General features: G+C 35.5%; 2 protein-coding genes across 4 annotated transcripts in view; both read right to left on the reverse strand.

The window, feature by feature from the left end:
• Positions 1-2,141: 2,141 nt before the first annotated feature.
• On the reverse strand, positions 2,142-8,212 carry bambia (BMP and activin membrane-bound inhibitor (Xenopus laevis) homolog a). The gene is made up of 3 exons (XM_056470130.1): positions 7,801-8,212; positions 5,078-5,359; positions 2,142-3,015 (listed from the first exon to the last, which is right to left on the reverse strand). The coding sequence occupies exons 1-3, from the start codon at positions 7,865-7,867 to the stop codon at positions 2,588-2,590; spliced, it is 777 nt and encodes a 258-aa protein (XP_056326105.1). The 5' UTR covers positions 7,868-8,212; the 3' UTR covers positions 2,142-2,587.
• Positions 8,213-15,257: 7,045 nt separating this feature from the next.
• The window catches only part of waca (WW domain containing adaptor with coiled-coil a), a 40,822-nt gene continuing 36,742 nt past the window's right edge, over positions 15,258-19,337 (reverse strand). For all 3 annotated transcript variants that reach the window (XM_056469524.1, XM_056469525.1, XM_056469523.1), the window contains exons 12-13: positions 18,748-18,875; positions 15,258-16,730 (exon numbers count right to left, since the gene is read on the reverse strand). In XM_056469524.1, the coding sequence (XP_056325499.1) occupies positions 16,661-16,730; positions 18,748-18,875 (198 nt within the window). In that variant the 3' untranslated portion in view covers positions 15,258-16,660. The remainder of the gene's footprint in view (positions 16,731-18,747; positions 18,876-19,337) is intronic.

Raw genomic sequence — 19,337 nt, forward strand, 5'->3', positions numbered from 1 at the left:
CTGACTACGTTGAGGATTTCACCTATTGCGGGTTATTTTTAGGACGTTACTCCCGTGAATAACGAGGGACCACTGTATTTTGCCTCAGCCTACCCCTACCCTAAGCCCAATGTCAAATAACATAGTTGATAATTTTATGCATTTTGAATTATGAGGACACAGTGTATGTCCTCATAAACCACATCAAGATTGTAAGGTTATAACCATGTCGTTATACAAATATGTGTCCTCGTAAACCACCAACAGTGCGCGCACACACACACACACACAGATATAGGGCTGTGCGATTAATTGAAATCATATCGAAATTGCGATTTGAACTTTTCACGATTTCTAAAAAGACTTACATCTCGATTTTTACCGCAGTATGCTGTTTAAAACCAGTCATAATGCAGGGTGCCTAAACACAGCGCGAGAACAGGAAACTGAGCTTTATGACAAAAAAACAGGGATGATGAGTTCAGCACAGGAGGACTTGGTGCCCAAAAAAAGTAATGATCTGTGTTGTGGGATTACTTTGGATACAGGAAGGCTGATATCGCAGAACCAGGTAATTCGTAAGTAGTGACAAATCTAGGAATTTTTAAAGGTGGGGCCACAGTTTACAGAGGGGGGCCAAGTTATTCAATTGGTGCTAGAACCGTTTGAATTATTTGCTTTCATTATTGATTTTGCCATGAAGCCCACCTTTATTGTTGACATAACAGCTCAAAATGGTCATTTAATATAGCACATATGTGACAGCTAAAGAGTGGAATCGCGGAAAATAAACTTTGTAACTCTTATCAATGAATGACATGTTTAGTCTACTCACATATGACTATCTATTTTGGTCCGTTTTAAAATATTCAAATCATGCTAAGTGACATTTTAACAATTTTAATCCCTGTTTCGGAACAAGTCAGTCGATCTACAGGTATGAAAGCACTTGTCATTTAGGAAAAATAGCTGAAATATTCAGAATATAGGTAATATTCAGCGTTCGACATGAATTAAAGTGCAACCGGATTTAAACAGGGGCCGGTGCCCCTCTGGCACCAATCCCAGATCTGTTTGTAAGACCTGTCAGTTACAAATCATGTCTAAAAGCTACTTCTGATATGTGGTCAAGCAGAACATTGGAGCCTTACAGCACACACACAGTAGTTATTTTATGTTTTTTGCCATAGTTCTGTTTGAGAGACAATTTGTTACGTCTTTACTAGGTGATTTTTATTTTATTTTTGCCTTATGACTGTTTTAGAGACATGTTACAGGTTTTTGATAACAATCTAAGTGTTTTCCTTTGGAAATACGTTTCAGACTCACCCTAGACATGTCTCCATATTGGAAATGCACATAAAAAAGAGTGATGGAAGCGCCAAGATGTGCATAAGTTTAGAAATTGCGCATAAAAAAACATATCCGCATAACTGGGTAGGATGAACTTTTTATTCGATAAGAAAAAAATTTGCATAAACTACAATGGAAACAATTTTACCGAACAAATTCTAGTATGCGCATTGAAGTGAAGTGATTTTGCTATAATAGATCATGTGATGATAAAAATGTGTTTGAATGAACAAACCAGCAGGATGACCACATTGTAAAACATCTGAAATGTTGTTTCGGTCATTCTAAAATGCCTTAACCATTTCAGTATACGTGTTCTTATATCATTAATTACCTCCAGAATCGTCAAGAGCGGCTGTGCTACGTGTCTCACGCCTTCAAACGCCATCGCGCTTCAGGATTTCATTCTGAGGCGCAAGTCATTTTTATTAAATAAAGAAAAGATTCACGCAGCTTCTCGGACTGCAGCAAATTCCGTTTTGACTGTCAATATTTGGCGCCAGTTAATCAGGAAGTGGCGATTTTGTGCTCTTTGACTCGTTGGATGGAAACACTATTTTATTCGCATATCTTATTTGCGATAATCCAGCTCCGCACATTAAGTTAATTCGCATTTTTGGATGGAAACATACTACGGTAAAACATCTGTGTGTGTGTGTGTGTGCCAAAATTGTGATTAAAATCGAAACACAATATTGTTCAGGAAAATCATGATAGGTTTGTTTTGCCCAGATGCCTTTAGATCAGCCCTACACAGATCTAAAGAAAACACACACTTGATTAGTGACATCATAAACAGACGCACGTGATTTGTTACAGTCAAGATTGAATCTTTTATTCATACAATTTGACTACAACAAACCTTATTTGTACCCTGGTGTCAGTGTAAAATTCTTCAAAAAAGGGCGCAGACTGCGACCTCCCAACTTTAATCATCAAGTCTGTTTTATACAAATGTGCAAAATAAGACCGTCTTTACGAATCCTTCAGAGTAATTCCAGGATCCAAAGGGGGAAGGAGGCGGAGCTTGCAGTCCTTAAGCTCCACCCATTTCATATTCACCACAGCCCCCCCACAGAGACCGGCCATTCTAATTCAAGTAAAGTGCTCTTTTTTGAGAAAACACAACGAATTGTGTCCTTGAAATGTCTTTGCTCTCCTTGGAGCCAATAAAATAACACGCCGATAATAATAACATTACGACAGCAAACTACACAGTTACCCTTTTGTGCCCTAACAAAGAAGCTCCGAGTAGTCATACGAACTCCAGCTTTCCGTGCCCCGTGTACATCCCCCAGTGCACCAGAGATAGGAGACGTTCGCCCCCGCTTCCTCCTCCAGTGCACAAATCAGTCTGCCGCAGCTTATCGCAGCCCAGACAACAGTTCTCATGTCCCGTTACCGGCACCATGCACTCCAAGTCCAACTTAGCCACGTGGCCTTTCTTGGCATGATGGTGTCCGTGAAAGCTGTAATGCAGGCGAGAAAGCATCTGCTGGCGCTGAGCCTGGAGACGCTTGTTTTCGCTACGGAGCATTCGCAACGCCAGCATAATCAGCAGAACCAGGATAAGCCCACCCGCGATGGGAACCGCTATCACCGCCGCCCGGAACCACACCTCTTTAGCAGACGCTAACTCTTGCACCCTTGTGATCAGGTTCTGATTGGAGCTGTGGTATCGGTCTGGATGGAAAGAAAGCATGGGGAGAACAAAGTGAGATTTGGAATGAAAAAGCAGCGTGAGATGTTACGTTTATACTTGCTTTTTTAATATCTCAGCGCACCTTTTTTCATTAAACAGGATTATATTTATGCGCTTTGAGCCGTCTGTCAAAGGACGCTGTGAGAAGCACATTCCAACACAGTGGGAATGTTTCATGATCCACGTGCAATAAAAAGTATGTGATCTGAATCCAAGTGCTAAAAGGTAAACTGCCAGCTACCCGCAAACTGACGCCGCACTGGAAACCATTACATATCAGCCTGCAGACTCGTGAGAACAGTAAAAGGCGATGTGTGTGCACATGTATGTCTGATATGAAAGTATGTGTCACAAGAGTCTATGTTTGCACAGGATTGACGTCAGACTTCAGTAAAGATAATAGTCTTCTCTGATTAGATATCTACCCATAAAGGAATTACTGTGTACTATTAGACCATTCAATACTGTAAAAATGCTGGGTTTCACACAAATCCTTCATGCCTATGACATTAGACACGCTGAATCTTTTAAACGGCCTAAATCATCCTTGAAAACTAACTACTTTGCACTCGCCTATTCATGAGTTTTGAATTCTTGGTTTGTTTTATGTTTCTAGATATTTGAATGTTTTATCAATTGTGAATGTTTTAGCTTGAATGATTCAATTTAACTGTTATTCTAAACTGTTTTATATCTGTACATTTTTTGTGTAAAGCGCTTTGAAAATTAAGTTTTAAAGGCACGATATAAGAATAAATTATTATTATTATGCTGTCCCAACAAAAATCAATAAACTTAACTGTTTTTACAAATTTAAGGGGATTGAACATAAAACAATCAAGTTGTGCCTAAGATTTGGTTGTTTCAGCACAAAAAAAATACGCTTGACTAGGTATAGGCCGGTATTAGATTTTGTCGGTATGATAACCTTGGATAAAAGTATCACAGTTTTATGGTATTGTGATTACTGCATCAAAATAAAGTTCTTTTTAAATAAAAAACAACAACCTTTCCCCCATTAAGCACAATATATTTTATTTTAGGAAAAATATTTAATCTATTTTAAATATTTTGAACCAGTAGCTTTTGATGTAGATGTTCCTTTTCTGCAGAAAACCAAATAAAATAGTTGTGAAAAACATGTTAAAAATACACTCACATATACCTCAGGAACGGTATAATAGGAAATTTAGCGGTTTTAAAACCTTGACTTTTCCAAACCGAGATAAACCTTGAAACTGGTTATCGTCCCATGCCTATGCTAGACATAGTACACTCAAATAAATGACTGTTCAAACTACTCCCTTAAAAAGAGTTGAAACACCACAATTCTTTAGATAATTAAGGACAACCGTGTAAGCAGTGTAAGCCCAGCAAGCATGTTTTGTTTTAAAAAGATTTCTAATAGACGTCTAAAATAGTCATCTTGGATAAAACAAGGCTAAATTGGATCTAATAGGCGTCTAAGAATAGGTCAAAACTAGTCTAGTCACCAAATAAACAGAAATGAACGGCTACACATGTAAAGTCTGTCTTATTTGACCACTAGTCTAGTTTTTGGCTATTCTTAGACGTCTATTAGATTTTCACTGAAAGCCCTTGTTTAGCTTTGTTTTAGCCAAGCTGTCTACATTTAGATGTCTATTAGACATCTTTTTAAAAACAAAAAAAGCTTGCTGGGCTTACACTGTAAAAAAACTCTGGGCTTTACACAATTTCTTCATGTTGTCCCAACACAAATTGTTTGAGTTAACGTTTTTACAAATTTAAGTAGATTCTACATAGAGCAGTTAGGTTGTTTGCTGGGAGGTTACGGATTACATAAAAATGACAATTTTTAAATTATTTTGTCCCCACAAACCTATATACTATAAAACAAGAATGCATTTTGAATATTATTTTTCCTATAAAAACACACTTTTGTTTTATAGATCAAAACAAGATACCATTTTTGGATTCATCTCTTCAAATCATGACACAAAAAGCTAAAATATCACACAGTAGACTTATCTAGCATTTTTTGGTCATATTTGAGCCTCTCACCTGTTGAGTCTCCTCTGGAGTGTGTGAGGTCATGCAAACCCTTGTAGTTACACATATCATCATGGCAGCACTCCACAGGAGAGGAGCTTCCGCTTGAAATGTCCACATTTTTACTGGAGCACACGTCTGCAGAGTTTAAAAGCGAATCCACGCAGCCGTGCGTTAAAGGTGAGTTTGTGTTAAGAGGGTCCAGGACCTTGGTGAAACACGCGTTGAGCTCTGATTTACACATGTATCCTGTGGCAACGCAGTGCGGTGCGTCACAGTAGCACCTGATCTCTCCTGCAAAACAGAGAAGCTGTGTTAGTTAAACAGAAACCTGAAAATAAATGTACTGAATTTGATATATTAAAACCATAATACAACTGTCTCTGATGTGCTTCCAGGAAATGAAACTTTCCAAGGATTCTTGACACTAATTGCGTTAACATTTTTAGGCTAGAATAAAGTCAAACAGTGTGGGAACGCCGAGATTCCCATCACATCCATTCCAACAGAAATGGAGCATTTTATTAGAGAATTAAAGTGTAGTATTTCTAACGTCACCAAGGTTTTCAGTAACCGGTTAACTTTATGACCAGGAAGACATTCTTCATTTCATCCAAAGAGGATGGAAGACAGAGAAACAAAGCAACTAGTCAGATCTTACTCCAGAAAAAAGGCCAAAAGAGACGGGACTATTACAACATTGTGACTAAGTGTTTGTGTCAGAACGCTAATATGTGGCCGTTCAGTTCAACACTGTAACTGTGTCACAGCTTTTCATGCAAAGGATCCTTTTAGCCTGTCTTATAAAACAGGAACCGTGTAACTTATAATTAGTGGTTTGTTTGCCAAAGTCAATTTCTTTCAACCCAAATGGAAACTCGTAAAGGGGGGTGAGAGCAGGACTCCTTTTTCAGTTAGCATGCAAACTCACTTGTGGTCAAACCTGGCATTAAGTCGGAGGGTAACTTTTAAAGGGACAGTTCACACAAAAACTAACATTTCCTTATTTTTGTCCACAAGTGTCTATTCATAGCTTGTATAGCTGACTTTTTAATTTTATTGCTTGATTTTAATATGATAAAAGTGGACAAATGACTGGAATTTAGCCATTTAGCTTAACAATCATCCTAAGATTTCATCTCAAAATTAGGGTCAAATATATTTTTAAAAATAACAAGTATTAAGGTCACAGATTGTTTAACATTCAGTACCGTTTCTGTAAGTGGATTTTTTTTAACCTACCACCATGTGTGGACATGAAACAAAACACTAAACACACATCACGACACGAACACAAATAAACACGGCCTTTGTGTTGTCGTAAGCTGCTTGTGTACGCTGTCCGAGACTGGAGTTACATGTCATCTCATTAGTGAGAGAAATCAGTTCTTCTTATCAGTAAGGTCCAATGAGTTTATTATTTATTTTTTATCACTGATGGTTGCGCTTATCTAATAATGCATAAAACCGAAGGCTAACGTTCTTGGCAAATCAATGTTTAACATGAGGCTAGAAAATTATAAAACAAGATGTGGAGAATACGTATAACTGCATTTGGAGGTAGTTTGTAGCTGGTCTAAGGAAGGCTTTATGTATCTACCTTAGACCAGGAACTAAATAGCTCAAGATGGTCTCTGGAACATGTTAGCTCCTAAGCCAGCATTCAGCAGCTAGAAACACAGCTAAAATGGTCCCAAGACCTTGTTTTACTTCTGAAATTTTATATTACATGCTACAGTAAATACACTTTACACATCTGAAAATGGACGACAAAACAAGAGCAATGCATATTTCCTACAATTACCTGTACGTTTTTAACATATGAAACAAACTGAAATCGGCAATATTAAAAATAACACGTTTTTGTAAGGACAGAAGCTGATAAACAAGTGTTGAATCAATCAGAAAGCTGAAAACATTAAGATTTGCTAATGTTTTTGAACAAAGTTTCTTTGGCTCACCAAGGCTATGTTTATCTACTGAAAAAACAGCAAAAAATACATCAAATTTAAGATGACTGTTTTCTGTATAAGTATATATTACATTTTATTCAAAATTTCCAGCATCATTACTCCAGTCTTCAGTGTCAATAGACCCTTAGAAATTCTAAAATGCTAACGTTAATATTATGATCAGCTATTGGTGCTCATGATCATTATTTGATCAATAAAAAGCTGAAAACTTAAAAATAACTTCTTAAAAGATATATCTTTTGTATTATAAAAATATTAAGTGTCACTTTTAAGCAATGTAATGTATCCTATTTGAACAATAACTCTTTAAAATGATAATTTAAATGGCAATATCACTAAAATATGAAGCAGCACTACTATTTTCAACACTGATAATAATCAGAAAAGCATCTTGAGCAATAAAAATCAGCATATTACAATGATTTCTGCAGGATCATGTGACAGAACTGTAGTAATGGCTGCTCATAATCCATCACAGGAATACATTATATTTTATAGCAGTCCTACAGAAAACAGTTATTTTACACTGAATTACTATTAAATATTAGAGATTTGATAGTATTTATGATTAATAAACTCAACATTAGTTGTCAGAAAAGCATTTCTTCAAAAACAAGTGAAAAATACTAATATTTCTCAAGTTTTGACTGGTTGTGTACACATATAAACATACTTTGTGTTTGAGCGCCACAGTTTTACATGCTTTAAAGTCAGTTCAGAGTCCTGCGCGTCCAGAAAAGACTAAATAAACTCAAGAGTTACCTTTCGTGAGAAGAACAGCCATCGCACAAAGTTCCAGCTGAATCCAGAGAGAAACAAGGCGATCCATTTACGGCTGCTTTTCCTCGTCTTGATACCCCGTGGCAAGACCCTCCGAATGGTTTGAGAGGACTCGTTACATATGTCCTACATTTATTACTGCATTCCCGGGGATCTGTGATCTACGCTGTATCCAAAAATCAGACGGGGGCAGAAAGGGCTCGCGTCTTGTTCCATCAGAGGATCCGAAACTAGCGGGAGTGCAGAAACATTCCCCGTGCGTAACCAAACCAATCCGCCATGCGATGAAAAACACACAAACACATATAAAACACAAACGGACTTGTGAAATAATACGCACAAGTTTCCACAAGAAGCACTATACTCGATTGCGAAGCCGCGGATCACTGGTCGGAGAAATTTCACCGGATCAGTTTTTGGGGCTCTGTAAAGCCCCGCCTATTAATGTGTTGATTGGCCAGTCGTGCTGGTAACTTTGCATACACCGTCCTATTGGCATTGGCATTGGTTCACAGAGCGGTCATACAATTTGTCTTTCCGCCTACAGATGCTGAGACAGAATCGCATGATGAGGCAGGTAGCAGGACGTGCAAAAACAATAACAGCATAATGGTTATTAAAACCAAAGCTTTCGAGAATATAATCGTAATATTGTACTATTATAATTTAAAGATCAATAAAAAATAGGACATAAATATTTGTCCCTGATTGTAATATTAATATCGTTATATATTTCTTGGGGTTTTTTTTTTTAGAAACCCACTTTAAAGTCCAAATTCTGCTTTGTCAGCCATATGACAGGCTGATGGAGGTGGAAACTGCAGGCCTGCACTAGAGAGTGGATGTAGGCGGGTCGGTTGGAGAAATTAGCAATCCAAAGAGGCACATGGCGCCAGCGAGACGACACAGACAGACAGTGACACTCAATTACCCCCCAGACAATCCCATGCAAAACACACAGAGCACAACGATCGATATCTCAACTGCCCTGCCCGCCCTAATGTGTTGAGCACTTTGGTCAGGGCATGTGCTTCACAATTGAAGGCATTTTTGGCAAACTAGAAGCGTAAATAAACAAATAAACTCTCTGAATTGTACAGAAAGGTAACCCATTCACCAAAACAGCCTAATTAGACACACCCGTCAAACATGCGAGACGTTGTTTAATCATTTATATTAATATTTATTTTCTAATTAGTATAATTCAATGTCAAACTGGGTATATTGGTTCAAAATTCCCCTTTCACTCTAAAAAAATGCAGGTTTCAGCATACTGGTAAATACACAACAACAATTATTGCGTTAATAATGGGCTAAAACTGCAATTTAATAGCTAGCCATAGTCGGAGGTTGGGTTTGACCATATTTTACCCAAATCATTAACCCAATAGACGAACATTTTAGAGTGATAATTTATTAGAGTAAACAGTGTTAATTTATTTTGTTCTTTAATTTTATTTATTTATTTATTTATTTATTTAGGCTACAGAATACACGCAGAAAACAAATCTTGATCATATTTTACTCAAATAGACAAAACCTAGCATTTTAGAGTGATATGGTAATTTATTCTGTTATTTAATTTTATTTATTCATTAAATTATTTTAGTTAGGCTACAGAATACATAAATAGCACATCTTGATCATATTTTTACCCAAATAGACAAAGCCCATTATTTTTAGAGTGATATGGTAGTTTTTTTTTGTTGTTGTTTAATTGTATTTATTTATTTAGGCTAGAGAACACATACAGAATGGCAAATCTTCATAACATTTTACCCAAAATAGACAAAACCCAGAATTTTTTGAGTAATATGGTCATTTATTTTGTTCTTTAATTTTATTGATTCATTAAATTATTTTAGTTAGGCTACAGAATACATAAAGAATAGCACATCTTGATAGTATTTTACCCAAATAGACAAAACCCATCATTTTTAGAGTGATATGGTAATTTCAATTTATATATTTATTTATTATTTAGGCTATACAGAATGAAGACAAAAATATGTCAACAAAGTTCTCACATGTAGGCCTTTATTAGCTGTATTCTGTCATTTTCAGCTATTATCTTTTTGTATAGGCATACATGCATAGTAAATATATTAAATCATGCGTAATATATTACATATATATTACATATATGTACTCAAATATTTAAACTTTAGTTCACCTACATTTCAAGATTTTAATTTAATAAAAAATCAGCCTGCAAATAAGGCTATTAAATTAAATGTCAATTTTTAGGTCACAGTTTGTTTTTTCCGCATTTTGTGCAACTCACCATGCATTTTTTTTTCTTCAAATATATTTGTCTTAATTTTACCACTTTTAAAATGACACATCAGATGGATAATTCACCCAAAATTTTAAATTCTGTCATGGTTTACTCACCCTTCACTTGTCAGAAACTTGAGTTTCCTTTTTGACACGTTATTAGCTGTATTCTGTCATTTGCAACTCTCATCTTAAACAATAGTTTTGTGTAGCCTATATGCATACACTAATGCATAGTAGCTAAATAAAATAGCCTAAATCATGCGTAATATACATTTAATAAATATTTAAACTCTAATTAGCCTACACTTAAAGATTTTCATTTAAAAAAAATATCAACTTGAAAAAAGGCAATTAAATTAGATTTCACAATTTTTAGGTTTCCCTTCACTTGTCAGAAACCTGTTTGAGTTTCTTTCCTCTGTGGAGCACAATAGAAGATATTCTGAAGAAAGCTGGAAACCTGTAAACATTGACTTCCATGGTAGCCTCTTTGTTTACCCTATTATGGAAGTCATTGGTTACAGACTTTCAGCTTTCTTTAAAATGTCTGCTTTTGTGTTGACCAGAAAAAAAAATTAACTAATTTGTTGATTTCATTCGTAACCATTTGAGGTTGAGTAAATAGTGAGTAGGCTAAATTTTCATCTTTGGGTGAACTATCAATTAAAATATATAGAACAAGAATCATTTAAAAAATATATTTGTCATTTAAAACAAAGTTGATAGTAGTAGTAATTTCCACTTTGTTTTAAATGAAAAATATATTTTAAAATGATTCTTGTTCTATGCATCGGTCAAGGCCATCACTTTATTTTGGCCAAACTTTGTGAATTGTTACTTGATTGTGAAGTGATTGAAAGTGATTTAATTTCATTAATTTGTTGAAGAAAGTTTAATGAATAGGTACGAGGCTATACTAACAAGTTTTGTTTTGATTAAACATTTAAATATTGAATGCTAATAAGAGTGTCATGTTTGTGTGTGTAATTTGGGGGTTTATTATAGCTGGAGGTAGTTAGTGCAGGACGGCAGTGGCACAGGAGATAGGGAAGTGTTTGATGATGAGAGACAGACTGGGAGACGCTCACATCTGATAGACGGCCATCGATTCAGTGTCAAAGGCTAAAGACAAGCCATTCCGCTTCAGGGGACGCATTCAGAGACCTACAGAAATTACCGGATTGACAGCAATTATCCTAATTGTTGGTAATTTCACAGAGGCGCCAGTTCAAAACCAGTCCTCCCTTCAAATGGTGAGATTCACACATCTACAGACTAATCAACTGCTAGTCAGCTGTTTGGGGGAAAGGGTTATTTTACAATCGCTTTTAAATTGACCTACCTTTGCTAATTCGGCGAAATAATTTAAAGATTTTGTAATATCACAGTGAATAACGACTTCACGGCATCTTTCAGACGGTAAACTCTCGTCTTATTTTAATAATTCCATCAGTAGCCTATGTTTTCAAGCTAGCAACAATAATTTGGCAAATTATACGTTTTCATAATTGGTAGGACACCAAAATCTTTATTATACAATTGTCTGTTCTAGGTAAACACTTCAAAAGTCAAATTAAAATATCAGTTAATTAACATTTCAAACAGCAGTTAGCCTATTTGTTTGACTGGTCATGTGCTGCCCTCTTGTGTTCATGGGTAAAATGCCCGTTTGGGTTTATCATGTAGCCTACATTATTCAGCTATTTCGATCCATAGTGTGAAACCAGAGTAATTGGAGTGTCGGCACGCAGACAGTTTTGCAAGTCGACAAAACTGAATATTAAATAATATGACGATGATGATTTTATTTTGACTAAGCGCTATGAAGCAGAAAAGAGGGACAATGAGTCAGGGAGGTAAGACTTATTAACATTAATTCTCGGCCATGAGTCGGGTCTAAGACAACATATAATTCCTTAAAACATATATATTTTTGTACTCTATAAAATTGTTAGAATTAATATTCATGCAAAATATTTCTTACGTGATCTTAGCATATGCCATCACAGTTGTCTTTACATAGTTTTCCAGTTTTCTGTTATTTAGAATAATAATTGTACAACAGCAATAATACTTTTACATAAAATAAATATTTAATAATCCCAATTTTGATCTAATCGGATAGAAATAACCCAGTCGATACCATTTTAGATAGCTGACCAATATAACGTTAAATAGCTGTCAGTCAATACGCTTTCTCTAAAATGTCTTTGATCAAAATTTAATTTATTGCTATTACAATTTAATTATTTTACAGTGATGAGGAATGAATGGCTGTAGCAATCTAAAACGTTCATGAGACATTCACCAAACTTAGATGAATTTAGCTTGTCAATTTTTTTATTACCGTTGTAATAAAAAAATCCATTGTCATATACCTAATGAATTACTTGAAATAGGTTATCAAACTAAATTTTGATACCATCTTGAGGATTTATTAGGTATAGAATACAACTTGTTCTTATAGAATATAACTTGTTTATTTTTTAGTTATTGTCACGTCTAATTGAAATGTTTATCAAATATGTTAACTTTGCTAAATCTGTTCTTAAATTGTTACTTTCAAATATTTAATTAGAATATTGTAGATGACTGCAAAGGTAATCAAAACTTTGAGGAAAACAAAATTAAAAAAAAGTAGCCTACGGATAATTAAACATTCAGTGTTACCTGGCAAAACAAGTATCAGCTGAGACCCAGTCTGGTATTGATAAACAGTATACCTGTATATAAATGAACGAGTATAATGTCCCCAAATCAGTGCACAACTTATGATAATTTTTGACTTGACACTGAAAAAAAACAAAACAAAAAAAAAAACAAGACATGGCAACACAAAATGTGTCATTAAAAGGAACAACAACAACAACTTCTAATCATTATTTACTTACAGTATAAAGACTTAAATATTAAATAAAGTACACTCACCTGCCACTTTATAAGGTATACCCAAGTACCAGGTTGGAGCTCCTTTGCGTTCAGAACTGCCTTAATCCTTCGTGGCAGAGATTCAACAAAGTACTGGAAATATTTCAGATATTTTGCTCCATATTGACAAGATAGCATCTCACATTTGCTGTAGATTTGTCAGAGTCTCCTGTTCCAGCACATCCCAAAGGTGCTCCATTGGATTTAGACTGGTGACTGTGGAGGGCATTTGAGTACAGTGAACTTGTCATGTACAACAAACCATTCTGAGATGATTCACGCTTTATGACATGGTGCGTTACCCTGCTGGAAGTGGCCATCAGAAGATGGGTACGCTGTGGTCATAAATGGATGGACATTGTCAGCAACAATACTTACACCACCACCATCAGCCTGAACCGTTGATACAAGGCAGGATGGATCCATGCGTTTGTGTTGTGTTGTCGAATGTCGCAGCAGAAATCGAGATTCATCAGACCAGGCAATGTTTTTTCTAACTTATGTCTTCCAATTTTGGTGAGCCTGTGCGAATTGTAGCCTGTTTCCTTTTCTTAGCATACAGGAGTGGCATCTGGTGTGGTCTTCTGCAGCTGTAGCACATCTGCCTCAAGGTTCAACGTGTTGTGCATTCAGAAATGCTCCTCTGCATACCATGGTTGTAATGAGTGGTTATTTGAGTTGCTGTTGACTTTCTATCAGCTCAAAACAGTCTGGCCATTCTCCTCTGACATCAACAAGGTATTTGCGCCCACAGAACTCTGGATAAACAGTCTCTCACTGGATATTTTCTCTTTTTCGGACCATTCTCTGTAAACCCTAGAGATGGTTGTGCGTGCAATTCCCAGTAGAGCAGCAGTTTCTGAAATACTCAGACCAGCCTGTCTGGCACCAACCATACCACGTTCAAAGTCACTCAGATAATCTTACTTCCCAATTCTGATGCTCGGTTTGAACTAGAGCAGATCATCTGAACCATGTTTACATGCCTAAATGCATTGAGTTGCTGCCATTTGATAGGCTGAGTAGAAATTTGCGTTGTTCAGCAGGTGATCAAATGATTGATCTATAAAAAGATTTTTGGTTCAACTGTTGCTACACTGATTGATACATTATTAGGTGTCTTCCGTGAGTTATGGGGTAAAAATGTAGTCACAGAAAACAAAATTAAGAAACATTTTAATGGGGGACACTTTACATTGTTTTAATGTTTAAACCCCCTGACATGCATACAGCAGAACACACTACAGATCTGAATAGCTCAACCTGGGCACAGCAGCGACATTAAACTATTTCAAGTTGATGGCTGTTTCAACTGCTGTTGTTTCGCTTTGTTTAACTCACTCCACACAAACAGAAATATTTGGCACCATTTCATGTTTAAGTTTTCATATTTTATGCGTGCAAAATCATTTAAGTAGGACAGATACATTTATATCTATTTTTCATTTTAGAAGTTAATGAACTTACAATTTTATATCTGACAAATTAAAAAATACGTATTTATAAGATTATTATTAACTTTTGGTTTGCATAATTTTATGAACTTTATTTTTATTACAATTACATTAGCCTTGAACTAAATTTCCTGTTCTGCTCTAGTTATTTTAACACGTCATATTCCTAAAATATTTCAATCGCAGCTTTATTTCGATTTCAAAATAGTTTAAAATGAAAGAATCTTAAGATGTAATAATGTGAAGATTTAACAATGTTATTGAACTATTGGGTTTGTAAAAATCACATTTTAAAATTGTATAGACCATTTCAATGTGGCGATGTCATTGGCCCATAAACACTTCCTATTTATCATCAAACTATTAATAACTGTAACAAGAGGCAATTCAATCATAACTTAATGTTAACATAGCATTATCAATATGTGGCTCTTTTCGGATTCTCGGAAGCTATAGAAATTAAAAATGTAAAACAGGAAATACATTGGGACCATTGTTTTTGTTTACATCCCTCAAAATGGTCTATATGTCAGCAAAGGTAATAAATAAACGTTTAGAAAATAAAAATCAGAAGTGCATATGAATATTAAAAAAACACCACATCAATTAACAAATCACGTACCAGCGGATACCCAATCGACTTAAATACCTTATTATCCACCAATAAGTGTACAATCTATCTGCCACGCTTATTTTTAGTCACATTTTAATTTAAAATAGTAAATGTAACAGTTGAAAGCGTATACTGCTCAACAATAAGGAAGCACAGCAAAAATGTATGTTTAGCATGTTTATTACAATACATACATTTCACATTTGACCTTCCGACCCCAGGTGACCCTGCCCTGACCCTGGCCTAACAGAATTGGCTTATGTCCAGTCCTCAGATGACCCTCAGTTTCCGGTTTTCCAGTAGCACTTTCTCAACCCCCCACCCACCCCCATGCCCGTTCCATCCAATCAGGGTGCAAAGGAAAATGTGTGGTAATAATTTATGAATACAACATATCTGATAGACTAGTAATCACTGCAACTTTAATAAAACTTTAACTTCATTTAACTTTACTTAGCAACTGTACATAGGAATGAACTCTGGTTTTCAACGCAAGCCGTCACAGCAACTCGCATTTCCTTTTTTTAATTGTTTTTTTTTTAAAGTACAGTTATTTTTTTATTTTATTTTAATTTTTTAAAGAAAACAAGGGTACAGAAAATAAAACAACCTGGAAAGATTAAGAGGAAAAAGATAGAAAGAAAAAAAAAAGGATTCTGGGTGAAAACCAGTCTTCAGGTGAGGAAGGAGAACGACATGGGTTGAGCTGCAGGAATGATGATTCGCTTTCTCTCTTCTATGTTCTCTCCAAGATGAATGCAGGCACTGGGCGCATCGCTGGGCCATTCAGGGCAGGTATGAGACCACCGAACCATTGTGGACAAGCATGATGTAAACCCCCTCAGAAGGCATGGGGTGAGGGAATAAAACCATTCTAGTGCAACCAGAGAAAGAAACGGAAACTAACCAAATAACCATGTAGCATTACTACCATTTTTCATATGCAGCGAGAGAAAAAAAAATTAACCGGTGGATACGTGTGCATGTTTGTGAGAAGACAAAGTGTGCGCGTCATCGTCCTAGGAAAAAAAAAAAAAGTCCCGGTCCTCTAAGTCCAGCTTTTCCATGCAGGTCTGGTTCATGCTCAAGGCAATGGTTCACCGATCGCGTAACTGAAGAGCATTGGTTTGCTTTGTTTGTTTTGCTTGTTTTTTTTAATCATGTCATTTTAAAAGAGTTCTAGATACGCTGGCTTGAGATCCCGGTCTGCCTCGGTGTTGATTAGTTTAACGTTTGGATGTCAAAAGCTTTGATAGGCATGGCTTCCCATGGCTTCATCTACAAAAAATATTTACAACATGGAAAGAACATCTACAAATAATCTACATGTACAGGGACGGGGCAAGGGTAGACCTTTCCCCGAACACCCACCCCTCAAGTCCAAGCAAGACCTCGCTGCAGCTCGTTTTTAATGTAAGACTGGGCCCAGAGCGGAACGCAACAGAACTTTGTTTCTCCAGGGTTCCGCCACACGTGAAATGGGTTTGGCCCACTCATTCACCTACCCCTTCCTTCTCTCTCCCTCTCTCCTCCTGTTTCAAAGACCACGTCTCAAACCCTGAGTTCCTCAAACCATGAAGGAATTCTGATTCTTCAACTTTTCAAGTTCTTTAATTTGTTGTCTCAAAAACAGTATCCTATTGAGAGAGACAAAGAAAGAGCAGAGTTAGTACATTTGTGTAAAAATTGGCTTTACATGCATGTTTGTTTATGCTAATTTCCTTCTCACATCAATGTGCAAGACTCTTAAGAGTTATTTTACCCGTTTAAAACATCTTGCACACTAATACACTCAAAAAAATGACTTATGCTGCTTCTGCAAAGTTGTTTTATGTTTAATCCACTGCAATTTTTAAAAACAATTAAATTGTAAACATGAAATTGTGTGGAACTAAGCATTTTTTCAGTGTATTTTTAAGAGTTTTAGCTCTTACTTGGCCTTTTGATTTCTGTAAAGCAGAAAACGTAAACAAAACTGCAGAATCCAAATCATAAATGTTTAATAACAATCATGTGTCAACCGAAGCTTCACTAAATTCATCAAAATTAAAGTTGGTTTAAAGTGTAACATACAGACATACAGCCCTATTGTTGTTATCATATTCAAGTTTAAACGGCATCTCTGAGCCACACAGGCTAGGAAACAACAGATTCATATTTAACTTAATGTCATAGAACTCAATAACCTCAACAAATAAATCTACAATCTACAAAGAAAGTAGAAAAAAAAAAACTTCAAAAGAGATTAATATAGACATATTACCATGATAGTTCATAGCAATAATAATTCTACTAATAATACTAAAAATAAAAACTTGTTTTTATATAAATTGCTGAATGCATTTCATGGAATTATTAAAACTATACATTCTCCCCAAACAAATATGCTGTCTGAAATCATTGGATGTCTGATTCCAATTATACAGTTGCAAAATTGTATAAAGTATGGCTGGGCTGATAAACGATATTATATTGAATTCAATTTTTACTCTGTACTGATCTAAGAGCCGAAAATGTTATGCCATGTTATGTTATGCCATTTTTGTTTTGCTATGTTATGGACCTTCTTATTTTAGTGGCTTCAGTCATTGTTGGGGTACTCTTTTTAAATCTGAAAGCATTAACAAATTGTATCGAAATACATATAGTTAGAGCTGGGTGATTAATCGAAAAATTATTGAAATTCAAAACCAATAATCAATCTAATTTTTCCAGGTCATTTTTTCAATTATTTACCTTACTGCATGTGGAGTCATGTGACCTTGGTCTGTTTGTTACTATTGTGTTACTTTGCACTACATTGACGATTGACGAAGTTGCGCCAGAGATGCCTTAAGACGGCATACTTTTAATTACATTAAAATTATTTTATAAATTAAAACATGTTCACAGAAGATGCAAGAAATGCACTGTTTAAAATATTATTTACGGGATATTTAGAAGAGATACTGCTTATTTTCTAATTTTAATATGAAAAACATCGAAAATTATTTATTTTGTTTCCAAAAGTGCAAGTTACTGCACTTTTGGAAAAAGTGACTGTTCGTTTTAGGCAATTTGTGTTCATTTCAGTTGTTCAACATTGATGTTCAATAAATAATCATAGATTCAATTATTTTAAAATCAAGTACATGCACCCTTAATTCAGAAATCTCTCACTTGTAATATGTGAGCATATTTTCTGTACAAAACCTATGAGGGGGAAAAAAAATAAACGAATAAACAAAAAACTGGTTTATTAATTAATGAATTTTAATTAATCGAGATTTTGATTTTAGGCCAATTCGCCAAGCCCTTTATATCATTATCGTTCAATATGGAAAATAATTAACGAGATTGCATTTTTACCATTTCGCCCAGCCCTAGTATAAAGATCATTGTAAAACTATGTTTCATGACTTCAACTCATAAGACAAGTTTGCTTTAAATGAAGTCCAAAATGAAGTAAAAACAAAAATAATTTAACCCAGAAAAATAAAATGGAAAAAATTACATATGGAATTTTTGCTTACTGCACACTGTTATTCATATATCAGCTAACTGCACACTTTTATTCATGTATCAGCTAATTAACCAGAAGCCTCGTTTTGAACATTTCAAGAAAACATCTTGCACTATAAAATGTGGTGAATATAAAAAGAGTAAAAGCCTCACCTCTGCTCACGCAATGTGGCCTGAATCTCGCACACTCGCACTAGTGAGCGCAGGTTCTTCAGCTCTGTGCAGTTCTCTGACATGTAGATGCTGCCCATGGTGTGAGCCTCTTCACGTAACCGCGAGGCCTGGACGACAGAGTTAAAGTCATCGAGATGCAACAAATGTATCTGTATTTCAACAGCAGACAGGCAGGTTGACAATCGTTAACGTTTAATTTCCTCTTAAAGATCAACAGCCCAGAAATTTGGTGCTGTTTTGACCTTGTTCAGAATGCTTGTTTTGTGTTCAACATAAGAAAGAAATTCATAAATGTTTAGAACCACTTGTGTGAGCAAATAGTGAGGAAATGTTCACTTTTGTGGTGAACTATGCCTTCAAGATGATGCTTCTGACCCACAAGTGGATGATGATAAATACAGGAGAATTACATATTTTAAAAGTGGTTTAAAATAGTCCCCACTTTCAGAGGATGTGCTGTGAGAAAGTGAATCAAAAGTAGATATTCATACTTTGCTGCAATGTCCCAACTTAAAAGTAAACTACTTTAAAGGTCCAGTAAAGTGCTTTGAATATGTTTGACGTAATCT

The sequence above is a fragment of the Danio aesculapii genome, chromosome 12, assembly GCF_903798145.1.
Source record: "Danio aesculapii chromosome 12, fDanAes4.1, whole genome shotgun sequence".
NCBI classification, from domain to species: Eukaryota; Metazoa; Chordata; class Actinopteri; order Cypriniformes; family Danionidae; genus Danio; species Danio aesculapii.

Coding starts and splice junctions, on each gene's coding strand:
- bambia (XM_056470130.1), bottom strand. CDS start 7,867: ATGGATCGCCTTGTTTCTCTCTGGATTCAGCTGGAACTTTGTGCGATG. Junction 5,360..7,800: donor GGCTGTTCTTCTCACGAAAG/GTAACTCTTGAG, acceptor TCTGTTTTGCAG/GAGAGATCAGGTGCTACTGT. Junction 3,016..5,077: donor CTCCAGAGGAGACTCAACAG/GTGAGAGGCTCA, acceptor CTTTCCATCCAG/ACCGATACCACAGCTCCAAT.